General features: G+C 50.1%; 1 protein-coding gene across 1 annotated transcript; it reads left to right on the plus strand.

Moving 5' to 3' along the window:
• Positions 1–724: 724 nt before the first annotated feature.
• Positions 725–8,094, plus strand: LOC121866557. Its single transcript, XM_042366323.1, has 4 exons — positions 725–1,234; positions 4,286–4,459; positions 5,838–6,019; positions 7,482–8,094. The coding sequence occupies exons 1-4, from the start codon at positions 1,109–1,111 to the stop codon at positions 8,092–8,094; spliced, it is 1,095 nt and encodes a 364-aa protein (XP_042222257.1). The 5' UTR covers positions 725–1,108.
• Positions 8,095–14,286: the final 6,192 nt, after the last annotated feature.

Genomic DNA, 14,286 nt, shown 5'->3' on the forward strand with positions numbered 1-14,286 from the left:
CGGGTTGAGTTCTCCTGCCCGTGAACTCGTCTCTCAGTAGTAGTGGAAAACTTAAGCTGGGGTTGTCGGGCCCGTGACCACTTGTTCCTCGCAGTTGAGACTTAAAGCCTTCGCTCTGAGAGTAGTGATGATGATGATGTGTGTGTATGTGTGGGGTGGGGGGTGTTAGTGCAGCGGTGTGTGTGTGTGTGTGTGTTGAGGTTCCTGTGCGAGGTTTATCAGTTTTATCTTGCTGTAGGTCGTGCACTAGGCTGCTAGGCGACCACCTGACCAGTTGTGTGGACACCCAAAACCTGGAACTAGTTTTGTATGTCACTTTCCTATTCTGTAATTGGGTATTTTCCCACTTTCTCATTATTCCTATTTCCCGGATTCAAGATGCTCCTTACAACTGATCCTCTATCAGGCTACCGAGGCCCCAGCCGCTATCAACAAAAACCTCTGACGCACGTAAGGTGGCTCAGCACCTGTGGGTCCACAACCTACACACAACAAAAACGTTCCTTAACAGACTATGGAGATAATCTTAAAGTTATGTATGAGAGACTCTGATTGATGCTGTGAGAACATTCTTCAAACACAAAGAGAAAATACTTGTGATTATTAAAAACAACGTAGAAATTTCTTTCGTAACTCTAATTTAGGTTGTCTTGGTAACGTTGGCAACTGTGGTGGGCGGAGCACCGAACGCTGTGCCCGTATAATAAAAGGAATTTAAGTGAGCTGTTCCAGTCATTGGTAGGTGAAGGTGAGGGTGTGAGTGTGGAGGAGCCTTTGCACGCCGACGTCTCAAAAATCAACTATCGGATTAATAAGTCGGACAGGTGTAATCCTTTATTTACTGGAAAGCTTCACACATACCTGTCTTGTGCTGGAAAGTTTCTGTCTTTACTCGTAAAGATGCAGTCTTTGGCATGAGAAACGTATGTGTGTGTGTCACTCAACAGTTCACGCTCCTCACCTGGAAATCATCAAGAAAGTCATGCAGATCTGAACGTTGTCTGGGCACAGTGTACTAGAGGAAGTGCCGCGAGTGAGCGAGAAACAGTGTAGTGCCGGCGGTGGTTGTGGATCAGCATCTGTGTCAGCCGGAAGCGTTTAAGTCACCATGGTTGGGGTGGTGAGAGATGTAGTGATCCCCGTGAAGGGAGACCCAGTGTTCACCATAGTATGTGAGATCCTGACGACTCCAGCACCTGAGGAGGAGAAGCCGCACACGACGCGGTTGTGGAAGGTGAGCTGCCGCGACACAAGTTCCCCCCAGCACCCTGCCGCCACCAGCAGGCAGTACATGCTGAAGACGGCGGACACGATGGGACAAGTGTGTTGCTATTCCTTGTGTGTTACCGATAATCTGTAGTTCTGTAAGGTTGTTACGGTAAGGGAGGACACATGAACGGAAGGGTTGGTCATGGGAGAGTTCACCCGCCCAGAATTACCGTAGTAACCAACACAGAGCCTCTCTCACCTCACCAGTGGGTCACCAGAGACCGGCTTCTCACGAGTTCATACAATAGATGTCGTTCCTGTAACTTGAGAATAATACAACACATGTACTGTAGTTAGTCATACTGCAATTCTGAAGCCATTTTGGTTATCCAGCTTTTCAGTGGTATAGAGATGAGTCAGTCAGATGATTCACATCATTATATGCTTAAGTAATTATCGTAGGAGGCTTTGAGGACCTGGTTAATGACTAGTTACTGATGAAACAAATGTGTGTCCAGTGTAAGGAGTGTTTATGGGAGGTGGCGTGGCAGAGCAACTCGGTCTTGGTTAGGCTTAGCGATACATTCCCAAGTAGAGGTTCCCGCTACGGCATGTCCGGAGGTGTGGCAGCCTTAACTACTCGCTAGCATCAATTTGTATCATTATCCCGATAAACATAAACTGTAGTTACTGTATTAGTATTATTTATTTATTTATTTACTGAGTATTCGTTCAATTGCAAAGGGGACGCCTTGGTGAATGAATAATTACAACGATGAAAGAACATTGTTCGTTTGTCGCTGAGTAGCAAGTTTTCTGTTTAACGGACGATAATTTTTCGTGTCCGTATTTCTCCATACATAATGAGACGTAGGAATAATGTGGCGTCCAGTCCTGTTAGTTATTGTTACATCGTGTGTGTTTGTGTGTGAAGGCGGCTCGCGTTGCCCGCAGGTCTTTCTGGCTGCTGTCCAATCCACCCTCCATTGTTCTCCCTCACGCATTTCAAAGTTCCTCTGGGTGCTATGAAGACAACGCAACTGTTTTACGTGAACGAGAGAGAATCTGTATGCACATTGCTCCTCCTCGATGGCCATCGTGTTTTTGCCCCTTGGCCAGGGCCGCGCACGACTAACTGGTGTGGTTTATTTTTTCAAGTGCACGCCATAAAAACTCACATTATCCCTCTTGCGAAGTCGAGGTGGAATGTTTGGTCTCACAACCTAAGTTGTCATCCTTGTAGGAGCAGCGGGGACCCACCTTCCTGTTGACATTTAGCGTAGGTGGTAGTTTTGGTGCTTATACTGTACAGCAGACGGAGGGGGGTGTTAGTGTTGAGGTGTGAGTGTCAGGGAGAGGACGGTGGACCCCAAGCTTACTGTGGCCTCCATCACACTCAGCCACAGAACGCCAAGTCAGTGTCAGATTGTCTTGAAAGTTGTGTGTATGTGTGGAGGACTGTTGGAGCCATGTTGGGAGTGTTAGGTTCAGTGTGTTTGATGCAGTATATTGCAGGTGTGATGTATCAGTCTGCTGACAGTGTTATGTCAGGATGGATGTAGTGAAGACCAGCAGGTACAGTACTTGGGAACCGACAAAGGACTCTCCAAGGATCAGCGCTGTGTTACTCAGTTATCATCTCCACAAAGAAAATCGTAAAGTGTCCTTCAAGTTCCTCAAAGAGTTTGAATACAAAAACAAAAAATGCGGTCACGGACAAACTCTTACTTGTGACAGTAAATGGTGCTGAAGACACGAGAATGACAATACAAGGTGTGGCCGACAAGGTGTGATAGACACCCACACAATGTACCAAATCAAGGTGTGGCATACAAAAATTGACAATACACGGTGTGACACAAGATGACAGATGGCAGTAGTTCTGTGACAGTACAAGATGTGAAAGGGTTGGCAGTAGTGTAGTGTTACTGTGAGGGTGCAGGTGTTGTGTTACTGTGAGTGTAAGTGTAATGTTACTTAGTTCACAGGGAAGAAGAAAGTTACTGTGTGTGTGTGTGTGTGTGTGTGTGTGTGAACCATTCTTTATCTCGGTGTTGGGTGTTCCACTAACCAACAGGATTAACACACAGACCAGGGGGAAGGAAAATATTACAACGGGAGAGAAATAATCACACATTGTTGTCTCCAGCGTTTATGGCCGTTGGTATTGTGTTCCTCTTCCTCACCAAACCTAACCTAACCTAAGACACTTCCACCTCTCCCCCATTATGTCGTTTGTTGTCTAATTTACAGATCAATGTCATTCCGAGATGTTGTTACCGCCAGTAGAATATCACGTGTACAGTTCAACCTTCCAGAGAAACTGAATGATTTGTGTCGTTGTTGAAGCGTTAAATCAGTGGCATTATTTTGGTTACGTTATATCTTACACTTTCGGTATTCAGAGACAAGGTTCAGTTTTCTGCTTCAGCTTCTTGTTTGGTCTAAAGCACAGGCGGTCGAGGTGAGGGTTGGGGTGAGTTAATGATGTGGCGGCCTCGACATACTAGTTATTATTATTATTATTTATACTGTGTCAATGGCCAGTTTAACATGTAATGACAACTCCTGACTGAGAGGTTTGACGTACACTCTTAACACACGTCTTGAATAATTAAGGAGATATGCGGTTTTCTTCGTAATATTGCAGTTACGAATACAGCTGTTTTCCGTATATCTGTCGGTCCGTGTGTGTGTGTGTTAAGGTTTCCGTTACTAATGCTTATTCATAATACCTGGTTCTTGTTTCGGTGGCAATAAGATGTTGTTGTTCACTGAATGTTTTTAGACCAGATAAAAAAACACACACAGAATAACGGGTTCTATTTTGGTTCGCTGTCACTGTTAGTTGGCATGTATAGGACAGTGTAGTACAGTACATTAAGTGTTATACTGTACTACCATGTCAACTAACTGTGTTAACTTACCAAAATATGACCCGTTATTGTGTTTTTTATTGTTGTTATTATTATTAGTAGTAGTAAGGGCTAAATATCATTAATATTAAGTAGTGTTTATTCAAGTGATGTCGTGACTATAATGTATAACAAATGTTGATAAAGTGTTGTACTTGCAGATGGCGTCGGCGTGGCGAGTCATTTCCTTCTTCGTGGTGGTGTTCGTGCTGCCCACCGTCCTCATCTCCCTGCCTCTGTACGCCCGCTACCACCTCTACCATGCCCGTAACGTGCCCATGACTGAGACCGACACTCGCGCCCTCAACCATGCCGTTTCGTCTTTCTGGTGCCAGGTACTGTACTACTTTTACCTGTTGTCTCTTAGTGTCAGGTACTGCTACACCTTTACCTGTTGTCTCTTAGTGTCAGGTACTGCTACACCTTTACCTGTTGTCTCTTAGTGTCAGGTACTGCTACACCTTTACCTGTTGTCTCTTAGTGTCAGGTACTGCTACACCTTTACCTGTTGTCTCTTAGTGTCAGGTACTGCTACACCTTTACCTGTTGTCTCTTAGTGTCAGGTACTGCTACACCTTTACCTGTTGTCTCTTAGTGTCAGGTACTGCTACACCTTTACCTGTTGTCTCTTAGTGTCAGGTACTGCTACACCTTTACCTGTTGTCTTAAGTTACACAGTTTACAGGATATAAGGCTTCCATTGTGTACTTCTAAAATAAAAGTCTTGTGTTAATGGCTACAAAGAGTATTAGAAATATTCCATGTAAAGGTTTCATATCTTGATACACATATATTTATTGTCCATGTATAATTTAGATAATTAAAAACTTTTAATTACAAACAAACGAACAAACACTGTAGAACTCCCTGCCTCGGTGTTTGTCTTCTGTCATGCAAGTTTAATCAACTCAAAATATCTACCTTAGAGTATCTTCAGTAAGGGGACGAGGACCTCTGTGAATAGATTTGACAGCGACACGTTTCTTCTCTTTTGTGGTTTACTGTAAAGTAAAGCTTAATGTGAGGTTTATGTTTGTGTCATCAATATTTCTCTACTGAAGCCTCGTGGAATATGTAGACCTGTCTCTGTGTTAGTGCAGTGTCCTCTCAAGTTTATCACCATCGAGCACTATACAACGACCTTGACACATCTCCCCAGGAATATATTCATTGAAATCTTGTCAGGCTATTGAGAATGCCACCGAGTTGACATAACTTTTGTGATCTAGTCTTTAGGGGATGCCAATTATTAGCCCCTTCAGTATGATGACTTGACCACTTGAGTGTGATGACTACGGTGTTATATTCAGCGGGTTAAGTCATCGCATTGAAGGGGTTGTGAATAATACACGTCACGAAGGTTGTTAACTCGACAGTTAGGCTGAATACAGTAATTGTATAATGGCGTTAGTCATCACCGGAAGTGTTGGACAGATATTTTGATGGATTTAAGTTATCTTATAAGTATTCTGTGCGCTACTCCCGCTGGTATGCAATTATCCCACAAAAAAATGACATTTCATTTTACTGTAAACTTCGTGCTTGTATATTTATTTGTTTACGATTAACTATATACAAGCAAAACTTGTCTGAAACTGTTCATGGCCGTGCTGCTGAATATCTCAGGTGTCAACTCATTTCTTACGCTACACAAGTCATGTTCTTCTCATCAGTGAGGTTTTTAGTCATGCGTTACATGTGTTTGGTTTCCAGGGTCAGCGTGTGACCAGCAATGGGACCTTGGATGCCTTCAAGGTGGCGGGGCTGCCGCGTTTGCAGGAGAAGAGGCGACATGTTACCCTCAAGAGGAACCTCACCCTTAGGCATGATGACATTGAGTACTGGGGCGTGTACCTGCTTGAAGGCTCCTCCTTTGCCCTGACCTCTTCTGCTAGGTAAGTCTCACTACTGCCTTCACCTTATACACAATAGGCTGAGGTAGGCAGAATTCTCAGCATAATAATAATAATAATAATAATAATAATAATAATAATAATAATAATAATAATAATAATAATAATAGCTGGTCTTTTTTTTTCAAAAGCATCAGTTCTTCTAAAGAATTCACTAGTGCTTGAAACACTACTAAGTTAAAGACTTGAGAATAAAAATAAATACGGTACTACAATAAAAGATCATACAAAGTGACAGTTCGACATTCATATACCCTTAAGTTTTAATACTTCCTAAACCCTGTAATACTCCATCACCGTACAGTACCCTGTTCAGGATCATAAGCTTTAAGGCCTTAAGTTGTTTCTTAAAGGCCTCCACATACGTCAGCTGCTTCATGGATGCAGGCAACTGATTGTACACTCTGGCTGTTGTATAGGAAAAGGATTGGACAGCAAACGAACATTCCCGCACTGCTCTAGGCTCCTCAAGGCGTGAAAATCATTTTAGAATGTGTAGTCAGTGGAATTAGTAGGGTGGCCAAATGCTGTACATAGGCTCACCAAACATTAGTGTCTTAAAAGTCATTAGACAGAGTTTGAACATTATCTTAGCTTTAATTGGAAGCCATTGTAATATGATCAAGAAGGGGTAGTGAGAGTCCTCGGTGGGAGAGCAAATATAAGCCTGGCAACCCTGTTTAACGCTGTTGGTCTTTGTTCAGTAGATAATTAGGTAGGCAGACCCATAAAGAGTTACATTAGTCAACCTGAGACAAAATACGTGAATATTATATAATGTCACAAGACACTGTCTATCCCAAAAAATTTAACAACATATAAATTTGTTTAACAGCGTACTATAGATTTCGAATATGAAAGTTGCAACTCTTAATTACTGAATTTGTGTGCTTTTTAAAGTCAGTTTAAGAGCCAAAGTACATTCCAAGATTGCGAACAGAATCGTCAGGACTTCTGTTTCCTTGGATGACAATAATCTAGGTTTTGCCGCCGTTCAGCTTACATTTTCTCCTAATCATCCAATTCTTAATATCACACATCAAGCATTTCGTTATCTCCAGAATATCATCAACAATATTAAGACAATTAATTACCAAAATTTCAAAATTTCGACCACGGATCCTTAATCAGCATGTCGAGGGCGACCAATACTGAGATTTTGAACCAAATATCAGTATAGGTTGTTTTCGGCGTGCAGATTAGGGATCTGTGATCAAAATTGTGAAAATTTTGATTATTTTATTGTTTAAACATTCCCATTAACATTGTGTATTTATTTTTTATACTGTTTGTAATGTTTGTACATTAATGAAACTTGTCACATCTGTTAAAGATCTGTCGTTATAACCGCACAATTTAAACCAAGTTCACTTGTGCAAGAACCTTTGATTTATAGACTGTTTATCAAACAGGTTTAATTAATTTTAATGTACTGTATTTACAGATGGCCTGGCGGTGTTCTTCTGGTGGTGCAAGGTGAGGAGAACTTACGCAAGTGTTTCTACCGGGAGAATCGTTTAGAAGAGGAGCTGAACGGCAACAAGCCAGCAATGAACAACGTGTATAAGAGTCCATATGATGTGGAAACCCATCCTGTGACAATGGAGGAGGAACGACACTGGGAGGAAGAAGATGTGGGAGGTGAAGTGTTCGATGATGATGATCATGAAAGTATAAGTAAAGTGAAGGTTGCGGAAATCCAGCTTGAAGATGGCGATGATGAGGATGATGATGATCTTGATGATCTTTTACCAGGTCTGTCTGATGACAAAATACATAGGCACCATAAATATGACATTGTTGAAAAAGTAGCAAATGCTCCCATGAGAAAAAATGGTAAAGGAAAGAAGATTAAGAATGGGAAGAGTACCAAACGTAATAAAAAGGAAATCCAGCACAGACGTCCTTCAAGGCCGAGGACCAGACTCTGCTCCAAGTCTGAAACTACGACACTTCTTAAAAAGCTGGACATTTTGCACATGTTTAATGACACTCTGGAGGTACAAACTGGCAACTCGTCATTTTTGCAGCGAGGAGTTCTTGGAACAGTGTCGTGACTCCATCTTGACAGTGGATCTTTCTCCTTATATTGACTGGCAAACACAAGTCTCGGTATTGAATACAAGCAGTCCTGATTATTGGACATTCAACATCAATGCTTCTGACTACTACTACTTCATATTTACATCTGACAATAGCATCGAGCTCAATCATTTAGGGTTTAACCTGGAGTTAGAGCGAAAAACTTACGATGTCAGCTCTGCGTTAGAAAGTTGCCTTAATTCCTCCGATTGCGTGTTTCCTTTAGCATTCGCTCAGACCGAGGCAGTGGTAGTAGAGATCTAGCAGCGGAGGATTTAAGGAACTCCATTCCTTCGAGGTGATTACCACTTGCCAGCCTCGCGTCCCTGTCTACATGGTCTTCATCCTTCTAGTGCCATTCATCATCCTCCTCTTTGCCTTCCAGTGAATTATTTAAGTGCCAGTCAGTGATATGATAAATATTGATTATTGTTTGTCTACTACCAAAGGTGGTGCACTGTTCATTGGTGTCTGTGAGAGGGCGGCTTTAATACAACTGCCAGTGGTAAAAGTAATAATATAAAGGCTTTTCATTTACTGCAGGAAATATACAGTATTTCTCAAACGAGTAGTGTAAACTCTGCCCCTTTGACAAATGTCCACCTGTGTGTCACTAGATTGAAACACACACACACACACAGTTGTTTAGGTCACCACCTGTGGTAAGCATGACATTGGTAGGCAACCCAAGTGGTGGGATATACTGTAGTTACTGACAGGTTACTCCTACTGGCAGCTTGACCCAGCATCTACTGCCCTCCTCCCACGCTTATACTAGTCATTTCCCAAAAGAAAAGACATACTCGAACATAATCAGATGCGTTTTGTGATTTATGAAAGAATAATTGAAAAGACAAAATGTAAATATGGTGTTTTCCTCGTGTGCAAAGTTGTGGTGTCCCTTGTGAAGACTGTGGATATACTACACCAAATAATGACACACTGAGCTCTGGTACCGTGAGGACACTTAGTTGGGTTATGACACCGTTGCTGACGTTGAGTAACTGGACTAACGAAGTTATAGTTTATCCTTGTCGAGCAAATGAGTGTTGTAACTGTGCCATGGTCCTGTCTCGTGCGATGTTAAGTTTCAGGTGAAATTCCAGTACGAGCTGTCGTCAAGCAATATTTTGTTGCTATAATGTAATTGTTGTGTTCACCTTGCTTCATTACTGTTGTATCCACTGTTGTGTGCTGATGAAAATGTACACTGTATATTTGTATTAGGTTTTATGTAAGCCTTGTCTGCAGTTGTGGTACAAGTAAAACATAAAACTGTACAGGAATGAGAGTTGTGTAGCAGTGTTATTTATAGTGGTACTGATCTCCCAGCTGGTGATGGTGCTTGGTGCTGACACGAGTGCCACCTAACCTCTGGCCGTGACATTAGCAATTGGGTTTTTTTTACTTTTAACATTGACAGTAACGAATTGTAGTAGGTTATAAAATTGATGCTTCTTCAGTGTTCCTATGACAGGCGATAAAGTGCATTTAAATTTCTGGCTTTCATATGTCAACAAACCTTTGGGTTTCATTCACTATTATAAAGGAAATCTTATAATTCGTAATTATCTGATGCAAACAAATGTAAAACTTGTTTCCTTATTGTCTTTAGGAATGTAACTAAAATTCTAAGTAGTCTTCATAAATTTTCAAGACTTGTACATTAATGCATTCCACATTTTGAAGTGTCTCCTGGTGTGATGGTATAGAGCATTTTTGGCTAAGGTAAGTAAGGTTTAGTGTTACATGCAGTGCCCAAGGCCAGTACAAATGTATGTATGTATAATTATGTGGATTACAATATTAATGATTCAGAATAAAATCATTTTCTGTAAGTTATTTTGTACTTTGCTCACATATAAATAAAATATAAGATATTTTATATAACCATTAATAACAAAATACCTCCACCTCCTACACACCCCCCCACCTCCACCCTCCCTCTACACCTCTCCACACCCCTCCACCTCTACCCCTCCCACCTCCCCACTCCTCCACCCTCACCTCACACACTCACCTCTACACCCTCCACCTCCACACCTCACCTCTACACCCTCCACCTCTACACCTCCACCTCCCACCTCCACCTCCCCACCCTCCCACCTCCCCTACACCTCCCTCCCACCCCCACCCCTCCCACCTCCACCTCCCACCTCCCACCCCCTCCCTCCCCCCACCTCCCACCTCCCACCCCTCCCCTCCCCCTCCCACCTCCCCTCCCCCACCCCTCCCTCCCCCTCCCACCCACACCTCCACCACCTCCCCTCTACACCCCTCCCCCTCCCTCCCCTCCCACCTCACACCTCCCACCTCACCTCCCTCCCTCCCCTCCCCCTCCCACCTCCCACCACCTCCCTCCACCTCCCCCCTCCCTCCCTCCCACCCTCACCTCCCCACCCCACTCCACCCTCCCTCCACCCTCCACCTCTCACCCTCCCTCCCACCCCTCCCTCCCACCCCTCCCACCTCCACCTCCCCCTCCCCCTCCTCCACCTCCCACCTCCCCCTCCTCCACCCTCCCCCTCCCACCCCTCCACCCCTCACCTCCATCCTCCCTCCCCTCCCTCCCATCTCCCCCTCCCTCCCCCTCCCCTCCCCACCCCTCACCCCTCCCCCACCTCCCCCTCCCCACCTCCCACCTCCCCCTCCCCCTCCCCCTCCCCTCCCCCCTCCCTCCCACCCTCCACCTCCCACACCTCCCTCCCCCCTCCACATCCTCCTCCCACCCTCCCACCTCCCCACCCTCACCTCCCCACCTCCCCCTCCCCACACCTCACCTCCCCACCCTCCCTCCCCCCCACCTCCTCCACCTCCACTCCCTCCACCTCTACACCCTCCTCCACCACCTCCACCTCCACCTCCACCCTCCCTCCCTCCACCTCCTCCTCCACCCTCACCTCCCACCCCACCTCCACCTCCCCTCCCCTCCCCCTCCCACCTCCCCCTCAACCTCCCTCCCTCCCACCTCCCCCCTCACCTCCCCCACCCCTCCATCTCCCACACCCCTCCCCTCCCCCCTCCACCTCTACCTCCACCCCCTCACCCTCCCACCTCCCACACCCTCACCTCCACCCTCCCTCCCCACACTCCACCTCCACACCCTCCACCTCCACCTCCACCTCCACCTCCACACCCTCAACCTCCACCCCTTCACCTCCCACACCCACTTCCACCTCCACCTCCCACCCTCCCACCTCCTCCTCCTCCACATCCTCCACCTCCCACACTCCCTCACCTCCCCCTCCCACCTCCCACCTCCCTCCCCCCTCCCACCTCCCACCTCCCCTCCCACCTCCCACCTCCCACCCTCCCACCTCTCATCCCCTCCCACCTCCCACACCCCTCTTCCTCCCACACCTCACCTCCCCACACCCCTCCCCACCTCCACCCTCCCCCTCCCCACCCCTCCCCTCCCCCTCAACCTCCACACCCTCCCTCTACCCCTCCCCACCCCTCCCCCACCCTCTCCACCTCCCCACCCTCCTCCCACTCACCCTCCTCCTCTCACCTCCCACCTCCCACCCTCAACCTCCACCTCCCTCCCACCTCCCCCTCCTCCTCACACCTCCCACCTCCCCACCTCCCTCTCACCTCCACCTCCCACACCTCCCACCTCCACCTCCCCCTCCCCCTCCCCTCCCCCCTCCACCTCTTCTCTACCTCCCCACCTCTACCTCCCCTCCACACCTCCCTCCCCCCTCTCCCTCCACCTCACACCTCCCTCCCCCTCCCTCCCTCCCCTCACACCACCTCCCTCCCTCCCCTCCACCTCCTCCCCTCACCCCCTCCCCTCCTCCCCCTCCCCACCTCCCCCTCCCTCCCTCCACCTCCACCTCCACCTCCACCCACCCACTCACCCACCTCCACACCTCACCTCACCTCCACCTCCCACCTCCCACCTCCTCCACTTTCCACCTCCACCCCTCCCCTCCCACCTCCACCCCTCCACCCCTCCCCCTCCCCCTTCCCCCTCAACTCCCTCCCACCTCCACACCTCCACCTCCCACACCTCCATCTCCCCACCCTCCACCTCCCCCCCTCCCACCTCCCCACCCCTCCTCCTCCCCCTCCCTCCCCTCACCCCTCCACTCCCCCCTCCTCCCCACCCCTCCCTCCCCCCTCCCTCCCACCTCCACCTCCCACACCCCTCCCTCCCCACCCTCCACCTCCCCCCCTCCCCTCCCCCCTCCCCCCTCCTCCTCCTCCCTCCTCCCACCTCCCCCCCTTCACCTCCCACCCCTCCCCACCTCTACACCTCCCACCTCCCCACCCTCCACCTCCCTCCACCTCCACCTCCACCCCACCTCTCCCCCTCCCACCTCCCACCTCCCACCTCCTCCCACCCCTCCACCTTCACCCTCCCACCTCCCCACCTCCCACCTCCCCCTCCCACCTCCCCCTCACACCTCCATCTCCCCCACCTCCACCTCCCACCTCCCACCTCCCCCACCTCTCCTCCCCACCTCCCCTCCCACCCCTCCCACCCCTCACCCCTCCCACCTCCCCACCTCCCACCTCCCCCTCTCCTCCACCTCCCCTCCCACCCCACCTCCCCCCTCACCTCCCCTACACCTCCACCTCCCACCCCTCCCCTCCCACCCCTCCACCTCCCCTCCCCTCTACACCCCTCCACCTCCCCCCTCCCTTCTACACCCCTCCCCTCCCCCCTCCCACCTCCCCCTCCCACCTCACCTCCCCTCCCCCCCCTCCCCTCCCCCCCTCCCCCTCCCCCTCCCCTCCCCCTCCCCACCCCCCCCCTCCCCCTCCCACACCCTCCCCTCCACACCCTCCCACCTCCCCACCCCTCCACCTCCACACCCTCCCACCTCCACCCTCAACCTCCCACCCCCTCCACCTCCCACACCCTCCCCCTCCCTCCCACCTCTCCTCCACCCTCCTCACCCCCCCACCTCTACCTCCCACCTCACCTCCCACACCTCCCACCTCCACCTCACCTCCCACCTCCCCTCTACCCCTCCCACCTCCCACCTCACCCCACCTCCAACCTCCCACCTCCCACCTCCACCTCCCACCTCCCCCTCCCCCTCCCACCTCCCACCTCCCCCTCCCCACCTCCCACCTCCCCCCTCCACCTCCTCCCCCACCTCCCACCCTCCCCTCCCCACCCCTCCCCTCCCACCCACCCCTCCCCTCCCCACCCCTCCCCTCCCCCCCTCCCCTCCCCACCCCTCCCCTCCCCCTCCCCCCACCCCTCCCCTCCACACCCCTCCCCTCTACCATCCCCTCCCCACCCCCTCCCACCCCTCCCCTCCCCCCTCCCACCCCTCCCCCCCTCCCCTCACCTCCACCTCCACCCTCCACCTCCACCCTCACCTCCACACCTCCACCTCTACACCCTCCACCTATACACCCTCCACCTCTACCTCCATCTCTGCACCATGCTCCTCCACCCCCCACCTGCACTCTCCACCTCTGCACCCTCCTCCTCCATCCTTCACCTCCCACCCTCCACCTCCACTCTCCCACCTCTACACCTCCCTCTGCACCCTCCACTTCCACACCCTATACACTTTTCCCCTGTCAGGGCGCTGGCGCCGCCAGGGGCTCTCTCAGGGAACAGCACTCCCAGGTTCGCTCCAGGGACGGCGGCGTCCTCAGGGGCTTTGTTAGATTCGCTAGTGCCCCTACGGGACCTCACAGGGACAGTGGTGCTCCCAGAGGCCCTCCCAGGGACGACGGAACCCTGAGACGTTCCCAGGGACGTCAGTGCTCCGAGAAACCCTCCCAAGGACGGCAGCTGCAGATCCTCCAGCCCAGGGGGCTCAAAGGAACGGCGCTCCAAAGGGGCCTCCCGGAAACAGGGTGCCCCAGGGGCGTGCTATGACGGTTGTGCTCCAGGGGCCCTGTCAGTGGTGGTGGCGCCTTCAGGGGCCCTTCAGGAACGTTGTCTCACCCAGGTTCCTTCTAAGGGGCGCCACTGACCCCAGGAGCCCTGCCAGGGAATGCAGCGCCCTTGTGGGCCCTCCTGGGGCGCTCCCAGAAGCCCCTCCTAGGGGCGGCTAGTCCCTTTCCAGGGCCGGCAGGTAACCTGCCATGAGCGACGCAGCCCCCAGGGGCCATTTCAAGGGCGGCGGCGTCCAAAACACTTGATAGTTGTGTCGTACATATTGCATTCGAACAGTAATCCCTGTCTGTGTGAGGGG

Source organism: Homarus americanus, unplaced genomic scaffold (genome assembly GCF_018991925.1).
Source record: "Homarus americanus isolate GMGI-L3 unplaced genomic scaffold, GMGI_Hamer_2.0 scaffold16430, whole genome shotgun sequence".
NCBI classification, from domain to species: domain Eukaryota; kingdom Metazoa; phylum Arthropoda; class Malacostraca; order Decapoda; family Nephropidae; genus Homarus; species Homarus americanus.